This window comes from Fringilla coelebs (assembly GCF_963513975.1).
Source record: "Fringilla coelebs genome assembly, chromosome: 5".
Taxonomy (NCBI): Eukaryota; Metazoa; Chordata; class Aves; order Passeriformes; family Fringillidae; genus Fringilla; species Fringilla coelebs.
Genome location: NC_140033.1, coordinates 67,308,511 through 67,327,723, shown reverse-complemented (window position 1 = coordinate 67,327,723; position 19,213 = coordinate 67,308,511). Strand labels below are relative to the sequence as shown.

General features: G+C 42.5%; 1 protein-coding gene across 10 annotated transcripts in view; it reads right to left on the bottom strand.

Moving 5' to 3' along the window:
• ERC1 (ELKS/RAB6-interacting/CAST family member 1) overlaps window positions 1–12,925 on the bottom strand; it is a 274,434-nt gene extending 261,509 nt beyond the window's left edge. For 9 of the 10 annotated variants that reach the window (XM_084206748.1, XM_084206754.1, XM_084206752.1 and 6 more), the window contains exons 1-2: window positions 12,831–12,925; window positions 2,056–2,889 (exon numbers count right to left, since the gene is read on the bottom strand). In XM_084206748.1, the coding sequence (XP_084062874.1) occupies window positions 2,056–2,724 (669 nt within the window). In that variant the 5' untranslated portion in view covers window positions 2,725–2,889; window positions 12,831–12,925. Of the gene's footprint in view, window positions 1–2,055; window positions 2,890–12,625; window positions 12,726–12,830 lie in introns of those variants that run through there. The other variant, XM_084206750.1, reaches the window with a different exon arrangement.
• Between the last annotated feature and the right edge of the window lie 6,288 nt (window positions 12,926–19,213).

The window sequence follows — 19,213 nt, the reverse complement described above, 5'->3', positions numbered from 1 at the left end:
TGACCAACTCCAAAAGGGTGTAACAGACACAGTGAATTCAGAATTTAATTACAACACACTGTTAGCTAACTATAATCTATTAATTAGCATTCTTAGTTTTTACAGCTCAATGCAATAATACCCATTTACTATTAAATTGCACCCTTCTTACTTTTGGACCAAAGTTATACAATTCCACCAGTGTGGTAGTAATTAAAGTGATTGCCTAGAGAACAGCAGCCTAGAAATATCTGTAAATGTTTAATTAGGGGATAAAGGAAAGTCAAAGAAAAAAAAAATCTAAAATAGAGAAATCACTATTCTCTACTGTAGTCATATTTAGTAATTGCTTAATCCATTTTAAACCATATATTCATGGCATTTTTCTTGCAAGATTTCCAAAGCATCCTCAAATGTCAAAACTGATTTCAGAAAAAATGTTATTGTATCCCAAGACAGCCTCTTCAATATGAAAACAGAGCCAAAAATGAGAAGAATTTAAGAATTAAAAGACTTACCTGCAACTGAAATGCAAAGAACACCAGAATAGTTGAGTGATTGGTATTCCAGATATTTGTTATCCTGGTACTGCACCATCATAACTAAAATTTTCATTACATTATTGCTTCTAAAGAAATCCTACCTTTGCAAAAAATTTATTTTACTTCAGGTTTTCTGCATTCCAAGATGACATAAGTAAAAGAAGACAAAGTGCCACAGACCTTAACAAGCCCCATGTGGCGATACTTACCATTTGGTAAGAATACAGCTATAAAGGTAAATGACAAGTTCATTAAATTATTTCATACTATCTCAGGGAAAGCAACTTCCTTTCTTCAACTCAAGCTCTTTAAAAAGTGAAAAGAAAATTGCAGAAAGGTTCAGTGTAGTAGACTAATCACTAACCAAAAGTAATTTACTCTTTAAGACAGGCTACCTGAAAGCTGAGTACAACAAGCAGTACCCTTTTCCTCCAGCATTTCCCTCTCTCCTTCACCTTCTAAAGTAATCTTACAAAAAGCATGGCTTAAAATAGCACCTATACCTTAAAAGCTACAAGAACACAGTCACATTTCAATTACGGAAACTTAAAATGATCAATAGGGAAAGTAATTTTGTCATGATGGAAGCTGACTTACATTCCAGGGAACTTTTGGAGTTGGACACTGGGTCTATTTTCCATAAGAATAATGAGGTTTTTTTACCTGACAGTCCAGAGAGGTGCTGAACCCACATTTGGCCAGAAACAACTAAACAGGAGGACACTCATTCAAAGACAAATATTTACTTCAGGACCAAGGAGCTCTAGGTGGAAGAACTTTAAGAAAGCTTTTAAACAGTAGAACTGACTACAAAGACACCTCACTTTTAATCAGCCTCTGAGTTTTATTTTAATTTGGAGATACTTTTAAGATGCACAAGACCCAAGACCTAGACACCTGAGAATCTGTGTTCTTCTGCCTATTCTGTAACTGGCCAGACCACCACAAAAAAACCCTGTAGGTTGCTTTAGGATAGTTGCATAAGAAGATATGCACAGTTTATGAAAAAAAGAATAGCAAGCATGTATTAAACAGTGTTTTTTAAATGTAGCCAAGAACATAATTTATATATGTTTGCGAAAACTGCAGGTCTGGATGTTTTAACTCTAAATACCAGTGAGTGTAACTTTAGTCTTGTTTTTAATGGCAATCTGTCAACATTCAGCAACAGTGCAGTTATACTAGGGGTCAGCAGTTAGTACATTCTGCACCTAAGAGAATGCTTCCAGAGATAAACACAAAAATATTAATTATGAACAGAATAAATACTTCCAAAAGGAAACCAAGTGGTTACCATCGATCCTAGGGGAAAAATACACACAACACCCAAAGAAAAATGAGCATTCAAGGTAGTTTACAAGTCTGACAAGAAACATCTAAAAACGGGCTTGCAAGCTGAAAACACATTTTAGCCACATCAATTACCCAACAAAAGCACCAATCTAATTTAGCTGCTTAAGTGTAACATGCAAGTTTATTAAAGTCATTTAATCATGCTACCACATAAACACAGCAGCGACATTAGATGACATACCTGGTTTTCTTCTTGCAAAACTCTATATTGTTCCTTCCAAATGGTGATTTTTGAAGCTTCATCCTTCCTCAGAGCTCTCTCCTTTTTGAGCTCAGGACTCCAGAAGGTCTTGATGCTGTTCATGGAAGAACTCAGCTTGCTTTCTTTCACCTCCACATCCTTGCGGAGCAGATCGTTTTCCCTCAGCACCTCCTTGAGCTGCGTCTGCAGGTCCATGATGGTGTTGTCCCTGGCCTGGCGCAGCGAGTGAGGCACAGTGGATGCCATGCTCACTGGGGGCAGATGGTGCTCTCCAAATGCAATGGTATCACTGGCAACTCCACTAGTGGCAATGTTAGGGCTGCTGCCCATGGCAGTCATGCGAACACCGTAAGGCAGCCGCCCTCCCGACCGGCCCAAGGTCATGGTGCTCTTGGGGGTGTCTGCGCCCACGTTCTCGTGGTCACTTAGGTACATGGGGCCAGACGTAGCATAGGCAGCATTTAAGGACTGAATGTTTTCCATGGAAAGGGTTTTCCCACTGCCACCCCCAGTACTGCTCCCCGAGCTGCCCCCTGTGCTGTTGGTTCGCCGGTGGCCCAGGCGAGGCGAGCGCGGCAGCCGCGGCGAGCGCCCCGGGCTCTGCGTGCTGGGCTCCACCTTGCCCACGGAACGAGCGCTTCCATACATGGTTCAGCTGGTGGTGTGAGGCAATCAGATAGGCAAAAATCAGGAATCAGAGAATTCCTGTTAAGCTCTTCAATGGTTATAAGTCAACTTAAGGCCAATCACAACGTGTAACAGATCTGGTTTTCCATCTCTGAAGTCATGTGCTCACGGTGCTCAGGACCATATCTGTATGAATAAGAGTAACATATTAAAATTTACATCAATAAAAATAACACATTAAATACCTAGTTTATCACCAAATGTTTGTCCCACATTATAATACATTCTCTTATATTTATAGTTCTCCAGTATTTTTCAATTCCTCCTAATAAAAAAAACCAATGTTTTATTTAAACCCTTATATTTAAACTCAAAAAGAAACTTCTATTCTTGCTTTTCTATTGTTATATTATCCCAGCAAAGAGGAAAGGAAAATAGAATCCATCAATCTTCAAGCCATAATTTTGTTGGCAATGACAAAACCCTTCAGATGCCATCTAATCTTTCTTCCTATTTCTACCTGGCCCTAATGCTTTACCTGTTGCCTTTCTGAGTGAGAGAATCAGAATTCTAAAACACTCAGTAGTATATCTTTCCTTCAAACACTGCCAGCTTCCACAGGACACAGTTTCTAAACCCTTGTGCTGTGAAATCATCATGCAAATGGGAAGGCAGGACAGACTTAAATGATGCTGACCATGATCTCAACCAGAAGGCTCCTCAGCACTGCTGTCAGCCCCACTTCAAATGCAGAAGTCAGAACCAAAAGTAAGAACAATCATGAAATCCTTACTGACCACACAACTTCAGCAAGCACAGATGCAAATCTGAAAGAGAAGCAATGACCCAGAAATGAGACCAATAAGGTTAAGAGGAACAAAAGAATCCCAGCTCCACTGAAAAGTGCTTCTGGACTCTTATTTTCTCCCAAACTAAATGTAACATATAACTTTGTTCAGGTTAAGAAAATATTTTGATTGAAATATACTTCTCATTAACCAGTTGAGATTAATTCCATTAAATAATATTCCAACAGCAGGGACCTCTTAAAACACAGAACAGTTTGACATCATCCTGTTGTTGTTCCTTCTCCCCTCTGCTTTTTCTTTAAATACAGATTCTGGTGGCATATGCAACAGAATTCTTTGTTTTTGCAGTGCAATATGATGCTGTAGTACAAGTACTGGCAGGAAACTCTTTAGCACAGGGACTCTGGGCTGAGATCAAGTCAATTGCCAAGATCTAGTAGAGAAGTAAAAAATGTAACTGAACTACAGCACTGAAAAATTATTCCACTATACAGTTCTCACTTTTTTTCTCCACTGGTTGTTCCAGTGTAAACTATTTCATGTTACTGCTGGGCTCAATTGAAATTAAAATTAGAACACTGAAATATCCCTGATCCCATCAGATGAAAGAGTACCAGCCACTGTCCAAGGAGTAGCAGCATCTAATATATGCCAACATCTTGCCTTTCACACCAGCTCTCATCTACCTATCCTTCTGCTCAGAAGTCAGGTTTGCCAGATATTAGGAATGAATTTCTCCAAACCAGCATGTTTGTGAGATAATAACTGGGCAAACAGGTTAAAGATTAGGTTTAAAACAGGGATACACTTCCAAAAGAAATTGTAGAAACAGTGCAAGTGGGTGGAAGGAAGTGACCAAAAAATAATATTGCAAAAATACTGGAAAAGTATCAGTATGTTTAGCTTGATCTTAAACTTTAAATGGAAAAGAGGCCAAGCTAAACCAGCATTTCATCAATTTCACACAATTTCATAGATGATACAATGGCATGAGGAATTTTACAAAGCTTATGGAAATTGATACTGCTCTGTGAGCAGTTCTCAATATGTTCAAGTGCTCACTCTGATTTTTTTTTTTAATGACAAGAAAAGCTAGCAACAATATTGCTACAGAATATTTTAGAGCACATATATAAAGAAGAAGTGGCCAAGGAAAAACAGCCACCAGAATTAACTGAAATTATCTGCCAAAGCAACACCTACAGTTCCCAAGTTACATTTCTTCTATTTCAACTACATATCCTTATGCAAAACAGTACAGAAATATAAACTATGCAACAAAGTGTGCAGTGTTACACTGAAGTTGTTTCAATAAGCAAGACACTGTGCCCCAGATCTAAAAGAAAAACACTTCTTCCAAACAGAAAGGCTATTTCAGACTAGCCTCACTGTTTGAGATATCAAAATGCTAAAAATGCTGCTGTGACACCACTTGAGCACTCAAAACAAGCCAGATATGATTTCTTAGACGCTGCATAAAATACATTCCACCAAGAGCTTGCATTCATTAGGGTTCTCCTGAAAATTAATCCAAATCACAGCACTTAATTCACTTGCTGGAAACTCACCGCAGTAAATCAGGGCAAACACTCATTAACAGCTTTAGATGAGTTTAAATCAAACCAAAAGATTAGACTTGTGTGTTTCAGTTAAAGGACTTCACCCCAAAACCACTAAGTTTAAAATCTGCTGGAAGTACATCACTGGTGCACACAGAAGCATCACCTGGTAAAGTCCTGAGCAAGACACCAGAGGAGCTCAAAAGGCTTTAGATAATTTCTAAAGAGCTCCTCACCCTCAACATGGGCAATGCCATGAAAAAGTGCCATGGAGAACTGCCTTCTCCTTACATCAGCAAACATTTTGTTAAACTCTGAATACTTTCCAACAAATGGAAGTGGCTGCTATCCTTGAGAGAAAAGCAGCTCCAGGCAGCAGAGAGGAGCTGATACCTCGGCAGGCGCAGTGCAGGAACCATCTCCAGCTATCCTGGGCAAGCAGGGGAGCTCTCACCACCTCGGCTGGAAACACCAGTCCTGTGCTCACTCAGCTCTAAGCCTTGATTCACAGGCAGGCACCATCCCCTCTGCTACTCCAGAAACATCAAATAACTCAAGCTATGAAAGCCAAGGGCTAGAATTAGCTGTTGATCAGGGTAATGGGAAGGATTCCCAGAGCTGGCACAGCTGAAACTCAGGGAGAAGAACTCTGCTATTGCTGCCATGCATTACACTGCACTCACTTTTGACTCAAAAGCAGCAGATTGAGATGAAAAGTTGTCTTTGGAAACAAGCAAACATAACCCTCCAGTATTCTCCTTGAAATGACAATTATTTTCACCACACCATTGTTAGACTTAAAAATTGTGAATATTCCAATATTAACTAAATATATTTTTCCACACATGCAGCCAGTTTCAGTATTTCTACTGACACAGATTTGCCACAGTTCAAGATCAAAAAGAAATTACAGGATAAATCTTAACTCTTTTATTTTCCCCCTATTTTTTCCTAGTAGCATTGATCACTGACCATATCACTTTGTTGTAGAAGTAGATACACTTCACAGATATTACAGTTCACACCAGGAAAAAAATCTTTCACCATGAAAACAGCAAAGTGAGGGAAGTAAAAAAAAAAAAAAAAGTTTTTTGCAATACCAATTAATCAGGAAGAAGAAAGAATTCCAGTTTCCATCCCAGAGACCAAGCAAAAGTATATGGAAGATTTCTTTCAGATAACATCACAACCAGAAAAGTTAGTTTTTCAATATTCTGACTCACACTAGCATTTCACTGGGAATCTCACAAGTATGGTCTCTTATCTTCCATGGGACCAACATGCAGCACTGTTACTGTTTTCCTCTTCCACTGAGACTAAATTTAGTCACAAATAAATCATCCCTTAACCGTACAGGATGGTGATAACCACAAGGAACAATGTCCAACAGTGAATGCATTAAATCTATTAACCCTCTTCTCCAGGCAAATTCTCCTGTAGATTTCAAAAACCTTTGTTTTTTCTGCCAATATAAGAACCCTCACCCAAGATTACAAAAAACAAACAAAAAAGACACTCTCACCATGAAGAGCTTAAAAAAACAAAACAGATTTTGTTTTTGGCTTAGCACTGAAGCAAGTGCTAGACCATTTTTCCTCAGGATAGCTTGCAGAACTTTACAATTATGAAACAAAACTCTCTTGTTCGCTGTTCATTAATAGAATGAAAACTTCAAAGAGCATCCTCTATGCAAGCCAATTAAAAAAAACCCTTAAAAGTATCACATCAACCCCAGTAAAAACTTTATATGTATATTTATATATATTTAAATTGGCAGAGCACCTTTGCAGGCACAAAGACCTGACCTGCTTTCACATAAGTTGAAAATACTATCTAGTGATTATGGAAAAACTTGTAAGAAAGACTATCAGAAAAAGAACAGGCAAGAATTACACAATATTGCAGGTTTAGAAAAGGACAGTTATAAACACATTTTCTGTATAAAAATTGTAAAACAGGTAACAGCACATCCTGCTTGAAGTTGCAGCTAAAGAAAATGTCTTTGCAGGTCATAGGTGACTGTCCAAAAATACTCAGAGACAGACACCATTAACATGGAAAATGTTTATAATCTGGCAGCAGTCATTTAGATGTACTGCAGTGCAACCTGTAGCAACTAAAATCCACCTGTTTCATTACAACAGCCTAGTCCCAGGCAGTGAGAAGCAATGCAGAACCCAGCTTCCCTCAAAACACGGCAGGATCAGGACCTGGCACGCTAAAAGAACAGGAAAAAGCCACCTGCACAACTTCGTGGAGATTTACTTGCAAGGCAGTTGAGGCATGAGGGAGGGCAGGAACAGGAACATGAGTCTTGTCAAAAGGTCTAGTGGTTTCAATAAAAGCTATATTGGGACATAGAAGAAATGTAAGAAATTCAGGAGGGATCACTTGAATATCAAAGTTCAGTATAAAGAATCCAATAAAATGAGATGTGTTCAGCAGGGCTGTCACACTCAGCCCCTACACCTATTATTTTAGGTGAACCAATGAGTCAGAGGGCAGGTGTTCCTGTCTGCAGCTGACAGAACACAGAAGATTCATTTTTAAAAAAGTTCTGTTACCTTCTGGAAAATCTCTCTGTCACATAAATTAATAATGCCTTTCATGTCTCCCACTACTCCAAGACAAACACTAACAGCACATTAGCTACCTCCAGGTAAGCAAGCAACCAAATGCACACAAACATGCAGCAGAAATACAGGGAAAATGCAGCCCATATATTTAAAAACAAAAAGAATTTCAGAGTAACTCCTGCAGCCTTCAGCAAGTCCTGCAAATTTCTTTGCTGCAAATTCTGTTCAGGACTGACACCAGCTGACAAACTGCAACATCTATGGAGACAATTCCTTAACAGCATCACTGCCTGATAGTCAGGAGTGGGATCACAGAGCAGGCAGGCAAGTGCATCTCACAGCCCAGGGACCCCTCTGCAGCCTCTCAGCAGCAGAGTGGAAGTCACACATCCAACTTCCAGAACACAGGAGTTCTTTGCCACACTGATTTCTGTGTGCACAAGGAAAGCTTTGAATGTCAGTTTCACAATAAAAGCAAAGTCAGCCTTTACAAGAGGCATCTTAGTCTGATAAAGGACTGTAGCAGACACATTAGACTTCATTAACAGAGGTAGTAATTGTTCCCATTTACATAATTCACACCCAAACAGTTCATGGCAAGTAAGTTTGTCTACATTACACGGTACGACAGGGACTGCAGAGTCGACAGAACAGAGGGGAGGGCAGGTAGAAAAGATGGCATTCCAAACAAAGAAAAGCTTCCATTCCAATAAAAGCCTGCCAGGAATCCTAACAGTGGGTACAATGAGAGAGCTGACATGATTCACAATAACTCAGAGGTGTACCAATGAAGAAAAAATGAATTATTGTAACTTCCTAGCCTACCTCACACTTTCAAAACCTATGGCTGCTACATTATCTTACATAAAAAGTGTGAAGCCCCTGTGTCTTAGGGCTATTTTGTAGATTTTAGGTTTGCCTAGTTTTGGAAGGTAAGAAGGCTCACTACTTTTCACATTAAATTAATTACTAGTACACACAAAAAGGACAGAAGCAAGTTAACTTAGGAAACAGCAAGCCAGCCAATGCAGGACAGAAGGCATTGAACCCATGGAATTCAGGGTTGTTTATCAAAATACCCTTGTGGCCTTGACAGCAAGAAAGCAATAATGATGAATGAAATTAAGACAGAAATAAGACAAAAAAGTAACTATTCATATTAGAATTGTCTCTCATTCCTAAAGAGCACATAAATAAATGCTGAAGCACTGCCATCTGTTTATATCCAATCCTTTTTAAAAGCTGGGGGGATGGTGCTGGTGGTGCTTTTTTTATATTTTTTATATTAAATTCACCTACTTCCACATCTGCCAGGTTCACTGACTGTAATAGAGCCTTTGTTCTGTCTCACTCAACCCAAGATGTGAATTGATACATTCTCCCCCACACATACAGACAGAGAAATCTTCCCAGAAAAGCATCTCAGAAAATCCCCAAAATTCTTCAGGTAACTTTGACATATTAAAAAAAATATGTTTTGTAAAAGGCAGATCATCGACCCTGACCTTAACAGTTTTAGGGAAAAAAGCCAGCATTCATTTGTCAAAGGAGTGTTTTATTTCTAAACAGGAAGTGACATTCCTGTTAAACACTTCTTACAGCTGAAAGGTTGGCAGGAATGGCACCACAGAACATGGAAACATCTTGATTACCTGTCCTTTTTAGACACCTCTCTGTTTCCCATTCCTACACAAGGTATCCCACCCAGCAAAAACTACCTGCAAGTCTGTAAATGAGAGCCAGAAACATTCATTCATCAGTTTCCTAGTTAATTTCTTTCCCTTTCAGGGGATCTACTTACTCAGCAAGGAAGACCTAACACAGCACTTTCTTTGCAAAAGCACTTTTAACTGACATCAAATTTTGTTTCTTTTAATACCCATAGGTCTGGATAGCAGCATAAAGGGTCTGCTGTCACCATCACAGTCCCCTTTCTTCCCACCTCCTTTCCCAAACAAACAAGACCTCAAAAAAAGGCTTGTTATTGTTATAATAAATACATGTATTTCAGCTAAATCTTTATTTACTCATGCGTAGGGAGTCTGGCTAGGTGCACCAGGATTTCTTTTGTGCAATGACTGGGACATAATTATAAGTCTCTAAATATAAAGCAGATGTGAAGAAAAAAAAAATCATCATATGCCCTTTTTAAAGGCAAAGTACAAAAAGCAACAGGTATCAGAACTCCAACATATCATTTATATCACACATATCACTTCCTATGGACAAACTGATTAAATTAACTCTGACTCTCCAAATTATGTAGAAGATTGAAGACCTGTGGATGTTAATTTTCTGTCACTGTATGACTAGAGAGTTTATAGGCTCATTTTAGAGTATAAAGTCAGTAAATACTTTGTGTTTTTATCCATGGCTGTTTCTCTCTTTCCCACAGGTGGCATGCAACCAACAAGCCACTTCCTAACAGCAGAAACAAAATGTTCAAAGCACTAAAGATATTTCAGAAGTGCCTAGAAGCACTAGTGACCCCATGCAGCCAGCCAGCCTAAAGTCACCACGGGCAACATCACAGTGCAAGGCAAAGCACGCTCCAGCCACAAAATTCCATCATAATCTCACCCTGACAACAACCAAATTGACATAACCCACGTGCTACAGAACACCACTATTGCTACATCAGCACTGGATTTTCTAGGATCTCCTGCTCTACTACTGCATGCCAGAGTTAAACTCTTGGCTGAAAGAGCAATGGACAGAATCCTCCTCTTGCAGCAGGGTGGCCAGCAAGGGGCAAGAACGCACACTGTGGGTTTAGTTCTGTTATTTAAAAAGCCACATGCACCCCTCCACACTTATATTTCTGACCAAACCATACTCAGCTAAAACAAGCCAGACCCTCCAAACATAACAGAGTTCTCCAGTGGTTTAGCCAGGTAAGAGTTGTAACAAAACTCTCACCCTAGAGAGGTTTTCAGGGGAACAGGCTTGAAAAGAGGGAGGGGTGAGAGATAACAATGGGAGAGTATCCTGCTTCACAAAGTAAGGAATAGGGGCAAGGAACTCAAGCACTGGTTACAATAGCATGGTGAAATATTTCTATTCATGCAGCAGCATACAACTGCTACCAGGAACTGAAAAAGTGGCAGATTCAAAGAAAGAAAGGAAAAAAAAAAAAAAAAGAAAGAAAAAAGTAAGAACCCACTAAATACCAAAAACCCCTCAAAAAAAACCAGCCAGGGTTCCTCTCATCACCAAGATTTACAATTCAGTAAAAGGGAACGGGCCACATAAATACCAAACTTGCCTTTTTTGCTAATCAGTCCATTAGCCACATATTACAGATGAAAAGTTACGTGAATGGAATCTCAAAAAAGCTCACAACAGGATCAAAAAGAATGTTAAAAATTATGAAAAACATGCTGCTTTAATACAGTCCAGAGAACAGGTTTTCTACAGCTCGGGCTTCTGCTAACATCCCAACAGTGATTTAATTACACTTAAATTGGTTTCCCAGAAGTGGTGGAAGAAGTTCAAATGATATCAAAGATTATGATAAACTCACATTTCATTCAGGAGATCCCAACCTTTTTCTAGCTGCAGCCCCTCTTACAGCCTGATGGATTGAGACAATTCCAAATTTCTGGATGATACAGTAGGCATAGACTTGACTGTTCTGGGGAACTGCTGTTCTGTGATAAAAGTTCTGAACTGAACTACATTCAGTACAGCTGTTAACTAAATAATCATTGCTTTCATTACTGGAAAAAATCCCCTATTTTACTATCAACTCCAGTCACAGCAGCACGGGCAAGGTGGTGATTTCTCTTGCCTTATTCCATTTGGTGATTTCTCTTGCCTTATTCCATTTGGAATGGCTCTAAGGCTGCTGACTCATAACTGACCCTGAATTGGGGCACACATCCGAGCTGCTGCAGTTTCCAACACAAACTCCAGGACCGTGTCAGGCTGGGGCTCAGGAGGAGATGTGTGTGCAGCCACCTACGGCTACAGACGCAATAATCTCAGGGAGCAAAGGAGGGCAGGCAGCTGGTGGAGGTGACTGCTGCAGACATCCTTGGCCATTGTTTGAGAATCACAACCCCACAACCGAACCAGACAACTTTCTGTGCTTACAGCCTGTTGGATCTGAGGTAACAGGCTATCCAGATACAACCACCCTGCACGATTGAGCGTGGCCCCCAAAATGTGCTGGGACAAAATGTAAAACACACATTGTTCTTCAGAACAATTCTATTTTTACCCGTTTGCTTTCGTTCTCTCGGCTTGCATACTGCTTCCCACCACCACCAGCACCTCCATAGGTGTTTCTTTACATCTTTGCATCTCCCATTTCCACCGGGGCTTCCCTTTAAATCATTCCACCCGTACCAGCACAAACCATAACGCGCAACTTCCAGGTTCAATAAATCGTGTGCTTCCTAACTAACCTTCAAAGCTCACGCTCCAAACGAGACAGATGTGGAAGGGCAGCAATTCCTGACACAGGCTTCAGGATGGCAGCACACTCAGAAACAAAGCACCGTGTCAGCTGACGCCGGTTCACAGCAGATGCAATAAAATCCATGAAACTGACCAGGCAGCGCTCACAGAGAAAACATCAAAAATCCAGCACCGCCACAAGGTGTGGGCAGAAAGACACCGCTCCCCATTACCTCTGCTGAGGTGACTGAGATAACAAAAGCGTGCGCTTCCCAAGGACGGGCTGAATGAGGAGGGGCGGAAAAGCCCGGCCGGGAAGGCGAATGGGCAGAGCAGGAATGACCGCCCGTGCGAGGCACGACCAAACCCCGCCCGGGCGCCGGCAGTGCCCGGCAGGACGCGGCCCGCGGGGCGATGCGGCCGCCCCGCCGCGCTCCGCCGGCCGGACCGGGGCCGCCCCGCCCCGGGCGGTGACAGCGTGCGGGGCCCGGCGGGGAGAGGCCCCGACCCCCCCCCTGCCTCCGCCCGGCCGCAGCCCGCGCACCCCGGGGGCGAGCCGCCGCGGGCCCGCACCTACCTGCGCCGCGGCTCCGCGGCCACGGCACCCGCCGCCAACGCGGGACCCTGCCCGGCCGCCGCCGCAGCCCCTGCCCAGCGCGGCGGCTGCTCCCGCAGCTACCGGCGCCCGCAGGCCCCGCCCCGCCCCGGGCTCCCCCCAGCGGACGGCAAGGCGCGTTAACCCGACCCCCCACTCCCCCCCCGCCCCGAGCGCGGCCCCTCACCTGCCTGTCAGCCCGCGGGGAGGGGACGGCAGGGGACGGGACGGGACAGGCAGCGCTGCCCGCGCTCGGCTCCGCTCGGTTCGGCTCGGCTCCGCTCCCGCCGCTTCTCCTCCGCCGCTCCCTCCCGCGCCCCCGGCGCGAGACACGCGCAGACCCCGCCCCCGGCGCGCGCGGCTTCCCTCGGCCCTCTCCGCCCCGCCCCCGGCGTGCGTCACCGCCCGCGCGCGTCCCCAGGGAAGTTTGGCCGCTCTCCGGCACCGTAGCGGCCGCTCCGGGCGGGAAGTGCGAACAGGCCGCGGCACGGCCCGGGCACGGCGGGGCTGCGAACCGGGCACCGAAACGAGCACCGGGCCGGGCCCCTGCTGAGCGGCCCGCCAGGTGTTTGCTGAGGGAGCCTCGGGCAGACAGCAACTGACCCCATCCAGAATCCTGCCAGGTTGGGTTTGCTGTGGTTTCAGGGCGTGAGGAGCCCACATAGGGACTGACCTTAGCCCTGACTTCAGGGGACGCTGAATGGGGAGATTATGGCAAATGGGGAGGTCTGTCAGACTACACAAGGAATGACATTTATTGACATGTAAACTATCACTGTTTAAATTAGTGTCTTCTTGCAATGAATACAGCTTATATTGTAATTATCTTCTATTATTTCATCTATTATATATTACCTATATTTTAAGTATTATTCTATTTTTCACATGTTGTATATTATATTTAATTGCCATTTATATTATAATTCAGACCTCTGGCAGGCTGATATCCACTGAGGTCTCAATAACCTGAATTTACCTTCCTACTGTGGAAGCAGAGTCCATTTTAAATTGATTTCTGTAGACTCATATAGTGCATGCTACAGTATGTAAGACCTTCTGTCTAAGGTATCCCCCCAAAAAAGAGATAATTTATACTTATCTTGCTGGCTAAGAAGGCAGAAGGATGGAAATAGATACAGGCTTGCCCACACCTCAGTTATCCTGCCAATTTCAAGTGTAAATGATTTTCCATTTAACAACAGGCAAGTGTCAACCCGGAGCAAAACAGAGCCTAAGAGCTTTAGGTTTTTCATCCCAGCTTAATTAGCGTGTCATGTTAATAGGGTGTGGCTGCCAGAAGTGTCATCTGTGCCTGTGATCGCCGTGGGTTTGTGCTGCACAGTCTGACAGAGCTCCCAGAGTTCCCTTTCCAGGCTGGCTTAATTTCTTGCCTGCTAATTGCATCTGGGAGCTCTGCAGGCTTTCTGCTCACAAGTGGGCAGGATGCTTTTCCTTGCAAGTCCCAAACCACCACTCTTGGGTTAAAACCCTGCTGCTTTTGCCTTGCAAGCCCTGAAGTGACTTGTGCATAAATGATGTGGTGAGCAATCAATCTCAAGGCTTTTAGAAAGAAGTACCCACGTAAATAATTGATGATATTTGAGTAATATTCCTGCCTGGTCTGGTCTCCAGACCAAGATCTTTTACTCTGCCTGCATGGATGTGAAACTCCTTGAAGAGCAGATGGTTCACTTTTGGTTTTGTGACTGTGAGGTGCTACTGTTTCATACCTGGAAAAAAAACTAGAATGACAGAGTTGTTTATCTTTTCTTTCAGTTCTACCCCTTGGTCAGTGTTTATTGATATAAATTTTTTGTTTTATAATATCAAAATATTATTTGTGCAGGAGTACCAGGCAATCCCTTTAATGAAATACTTTTTATACAGGTAGTGAGTAAAAGCAAAGGAATTAAGTAATGTGAGAAATTAAACAGGATTTATATTCTTGGGAAGCAAATGTATTTCAAATTTAGAATTGTTTGGAATGACCTGTCTCCTAGGATGCTGCTGGTGGATTTTTAACTAATGAAACTTTTTTGGACCCTTTGCAAGGCAAAAATTGCAACAGGCAGTGAAACAGCAAAGAGGTAACTGACACACACCAGTGCTATTAAAGAAAATGTTTGGAGGCATGACCAGCAAAATTTGAAAAAGATGCAGGCTAAAACACAGCAAACACTTCTAAACCAAGCAGTTTGGGCTGGATTTGTAATTCCTGGGAAAGCAGGTCCCTAAACATCTTCCAGCAGTCACACTGATCTTCAGTGAACTTGTGGCAGCTGTGTAAAGGCTGCCATGGCAGGAAACAGCACAGTGAGTAAGGAGGTGAGCTTCTCATCCTGTGTTCCAAAAATGCAGGAATTGACCAGGTAAGCTTTGTTTCAGATGTTAGGTGTATCCAAAAATTCTTAAATAGAAACACACCCCCACAAATGCACTGTTACTCTTCCTAAATTGTATAAAAGGAAGAGTTTTCCCCTGTGTTCATTAAAATGTTTAAAAAGTGGAACCAGAAATAGTGTTTTCTGTTCAGTGCAGGGAGGTTTATGATCCTAGAGGTGCCAAGAGTAAACCTAGCAGTGCCTGACAAATAAAAGAATTCAGTTGTGCTTTTGGAGCCACACAGATTCCAGTGGAATCAGTGGGACTGCATGGAGGTGTCCACCTGTGCTGGAACTGAGCAGGAATTGTCAGTGGTGCTTGTAGGCCTTGAAAGCAAATACAGTTAAACTACTGCAGGGAGCTCAAACATGCTCTTACACCTTTTCTCTCTTGTTACAGAATATGGCCTGAATGAGGGAGGGGCATGAAAAAGGCACTGTCAGCACCTGAGGCCAGCTGTAGTGTGCAGCAGACACTCAGTCTCCTGAGCTGAGTTAAACATTTCCATGTTTAACCTCTCAGTGAGTATCTTCTCCTCCTGCTGAAGTTATTACTTCACTTTTCTCAAGTCATCAAGGTTGTTTACCTAGAGATACCAGAAATGAAAACTGGGGAGTTCTATTGTGTGCAGCTTATCCACAAGCAATTGCATCATCTCTTTTCCACTCCTTTTAAACTGTGCAGTAGCACAGGCCTGTTTTGATTAGGAACATCTGCCCCCTTACACTTGAAAGAGGTGCCTCAGCTCTGTGTTAAAGCAGCCTTGGCATAACAGGTAAACCAGCTTATAAAATAGTTTGGGGCTCTCAGAGGAAAGAAAACTCCACAGAAATATAAAACTTGTAGAGTTTTTTGATGTTTTCTTAGAGTAATACCTTAGGTTAAGTATGTGGCATTATCTTTAGTGCTTGCTAAATCCCACTTGCTGCCTGTGTAACTGCTTGCTCTTGCTGGGCTCAGTGGAGCTGCATTGATTGAAAGAATGCTGAAGGTTTTTACTCAGCTTCTCTGTGGAGGAAGCTTACCAGATAGAGAGGGCAAGGATGAATGAAAAGCCCTCTGGATGTTCACAGTCTGTGCTGAATCCTGCTTGTGGGATGCTGGGATGAATTCCTTGGAACATCCACGTTCTAGCTGAGCATTGCCCAAGCTGTGGTGCTTACACAATGCATGGTATGCAAACCATCCCGAAGTGATGCAAAACTCCTGCTTCCACCTCACAGGTGAGGGGAACTGGAACCTGGCACTCCTACCACAGGGTTAGAGCACAGAGCATGGTTCAAAAACCTAGTTTGTCAAGGCAGAGTGGAACTGACAAGAATAGACATGATTTAATAAATAAATTTGTGGGGGGTAGTGGACAGTGGGATAGAAAGGTGTGTGAGGATGTTAGAAAATCAGAAGTTATGTCCACACAATCATGGCAGGTGAAGGTGTTGCTCCATAGTGGTAGATACACTTGAACAGATTAGCTTCAGGATTATCAGTTCTGGAAGACTGGTTTATTTCCTGCACAGGAATTTGTGTACACACACATTTTTCTCAGCAGTGCTCAATTTGACCACCATGCAAATACACCTACTTGTAGAGTGCTGTTGAAAAGGAGTATTTCAGAGCCAATTTCCCAAAACAGAGATTGTTTATTTTCTGATTATGTACCTAATGTGTTCAAATTTTGAAAGCCAAGATCAAAACAGATAGTAGTAAAAGCTGTTAAGCTTCTTTACCTGTTCTAGTGTGTCAAGGCAACATTTTGGAGCACATGCAGCACCTCTAGTCTTATGTGGACTCCTTCTCAGTGACAAGAAAACTTTCTGACAACATTACCAGCTAAACTCAAAAGAATTCCCTGTAAATAATAAACAATTGTTCCATTGCTACAGAGATAGTAAATGATAATTCCTGGGCACATTTAAACTGATACATTGTTTGTATCATCCTGCATATTCAGACTTTAATTTTTAGTCTTTCTGGTTTAAAAATAGCACGTATTTTAACACTGATTAATGAGTCAGGCAGCCTCCTACCAAGGCCCTGGCCTCAGAAAGTGTCCAAGGCTCTTGGGCACTCCAGTAAATAGTTTATTATCTACTTCAGCATTAATGTTTCATGTGAATTAAAATGTTGTGGGGAGAGGGCAGGGCAGTGAGGAAACAGTACTCCAATGAGGAATGGAAGCACCTTGCCTTCCCTGGCTCTGGCACCAAGATAGATTTATAGCTCCATGTGCAGAATTAACTTCTTTCTCTTCCCAGCTTCTACTCTAATCCTGTTTTATATTGCTGTTATCTTATTGCAAAACTTCCATACCTTCTCAGTGATGTCTCATGGGCAGCTCCTCACAGCACTGACTCCATCCTCCTCCTCACCACCCAGCCAACAAACTCCAGCTCTCCTCTGACCACCTGACCCACTCTTTTATAGCTCTCATCCTTATTGGACACAGCTGTGGCCTGCTCCTAACCCTTGGTAATTAGCACAGCTGCAACTCCTCAGGGGTGAGATTGCCTTCTGCACCATCTCTCTTCTCTTACATTCTGTCCCCCCACATTATATCGAAGTTCTGTCACTCTGAAATGCTGAGACAATTGCTCTGAGACACAGGGCTTGGCTTTGCTGCACTTCCCCAACTGCAAAACCCCCCACATTGCTCTGATGGAGGGGCTGGTTTAAACAAGGCTCTCAGCTGAAGCTGCTCCTGCAGGTAAAGCCTGAAACTAAACTAAACTAAACTAATCTTGTGTCTCCTTCACTCAAACTGGATCCACACATAATTTGAATACAAACCACTGACAACTGAATTTAGACTGATAATGGTGCACACCATATAAAAGCTTGAAGGAATTCAACTAAAACTGGTATTAAGCAATTTTGCATCAAAATGCCACCCACCTGCTTTGCATAAATTGGTCATAGTGTTTGTAGGCAAGTGACATTTTGGTCATTGTTTCTTCCCAAGGGCTCAGAGTGATTAAGATCTGATTGAGGCAGCTTGGGGGTGTGAGTGGAGGCAACAGTATTGTTCAAATTTCAGTTCCCTTGGCCACACACACTATTTATGTCTCTTTAATTGTCTCCCTCCCCGTGCAGTGAACTCTTTGCTGAGCAGAGGAAATAGCCTGCTTAAATCACAAGTGTTTCTCCTGGTAATGTCGCTTTCTATTTGCTCTTTTCCAAAGCCAAATGTATTTACAAATTGCTGCTAACTTCTGATGGAAATTCATTCAGGTGTATGAACACCTTATACAAGTTTGGGACCAGAGAGGAATAATTCTAGCCAACCAAAATTAAGGAGAATTTTAGCTACAATTGGCATAATTGCCAGTGCTCACATTTGCCAAGGAAACAACCAGTATCCTTTTTCTGAAAATTGTTTGCCAAGTCCTCAATGAACTTTGGGTTTCTTGTTTAGAGACTGGAAAAACAACTTATTTTAAAAGTGCCACACCTGGAATGCATTAACAAAGCAGAGTACTAGCCAGGTGCTGACTGACTGGCAAATCATGCTGTCTGCTGAGGATTTCAGACTTTCTCAAACTGTTTTGACATTTCCAGCTCTCTTGTATGTCTGATTTTGTCTCGTATTTGTATTGCCTACAAAAGTCTGAGTGCTGGGCTATCAGTTGTGCTCAGCATTAGTGCAAATACAATAAAAGATTATCTCTGTGGGTTATTTGGGAGTGCTGCTCCAGCCCCTGGCACAGCTGGATCCACCATCTCCCCAGGCCCACTGCTCCAGAGCAGGGGGGAGTGGCCAAGCAGTGCTGGGAAGTGTTGGATACTGGCTTAGAAAAGGGTGCCATCTACTGAATTCTTGATACCACTTCTTACAGTTCTGACAGGTTCTCTGGTTCTCAGCTCTGCACAGTTGGTTTATGTGGCACCACGTAGCACCAGGCAGAGTGATTACAGTCAAAACAGCAACCTAAAATAAAACTGACAAGTCAGAGTATAGCAGAGTAAAGTTTTAGAAAGTTATCCCTACTTTTTATCAAAGTATTAATGAATATTGAAAGTGGTCCAGGAAGACAGTGCATGGTACAGTGCCTTCCCATTTACCTAAAAGAAAAAACCCCACATTTATAATTTTTTACCAGCGTGATATTTAGAATAAGCTTTTTGCCATGTCTTCATATGGACTGTCAGTTCTGTCCTCTTCAGTCATTATATTTTCTCTCACCTCCAGGG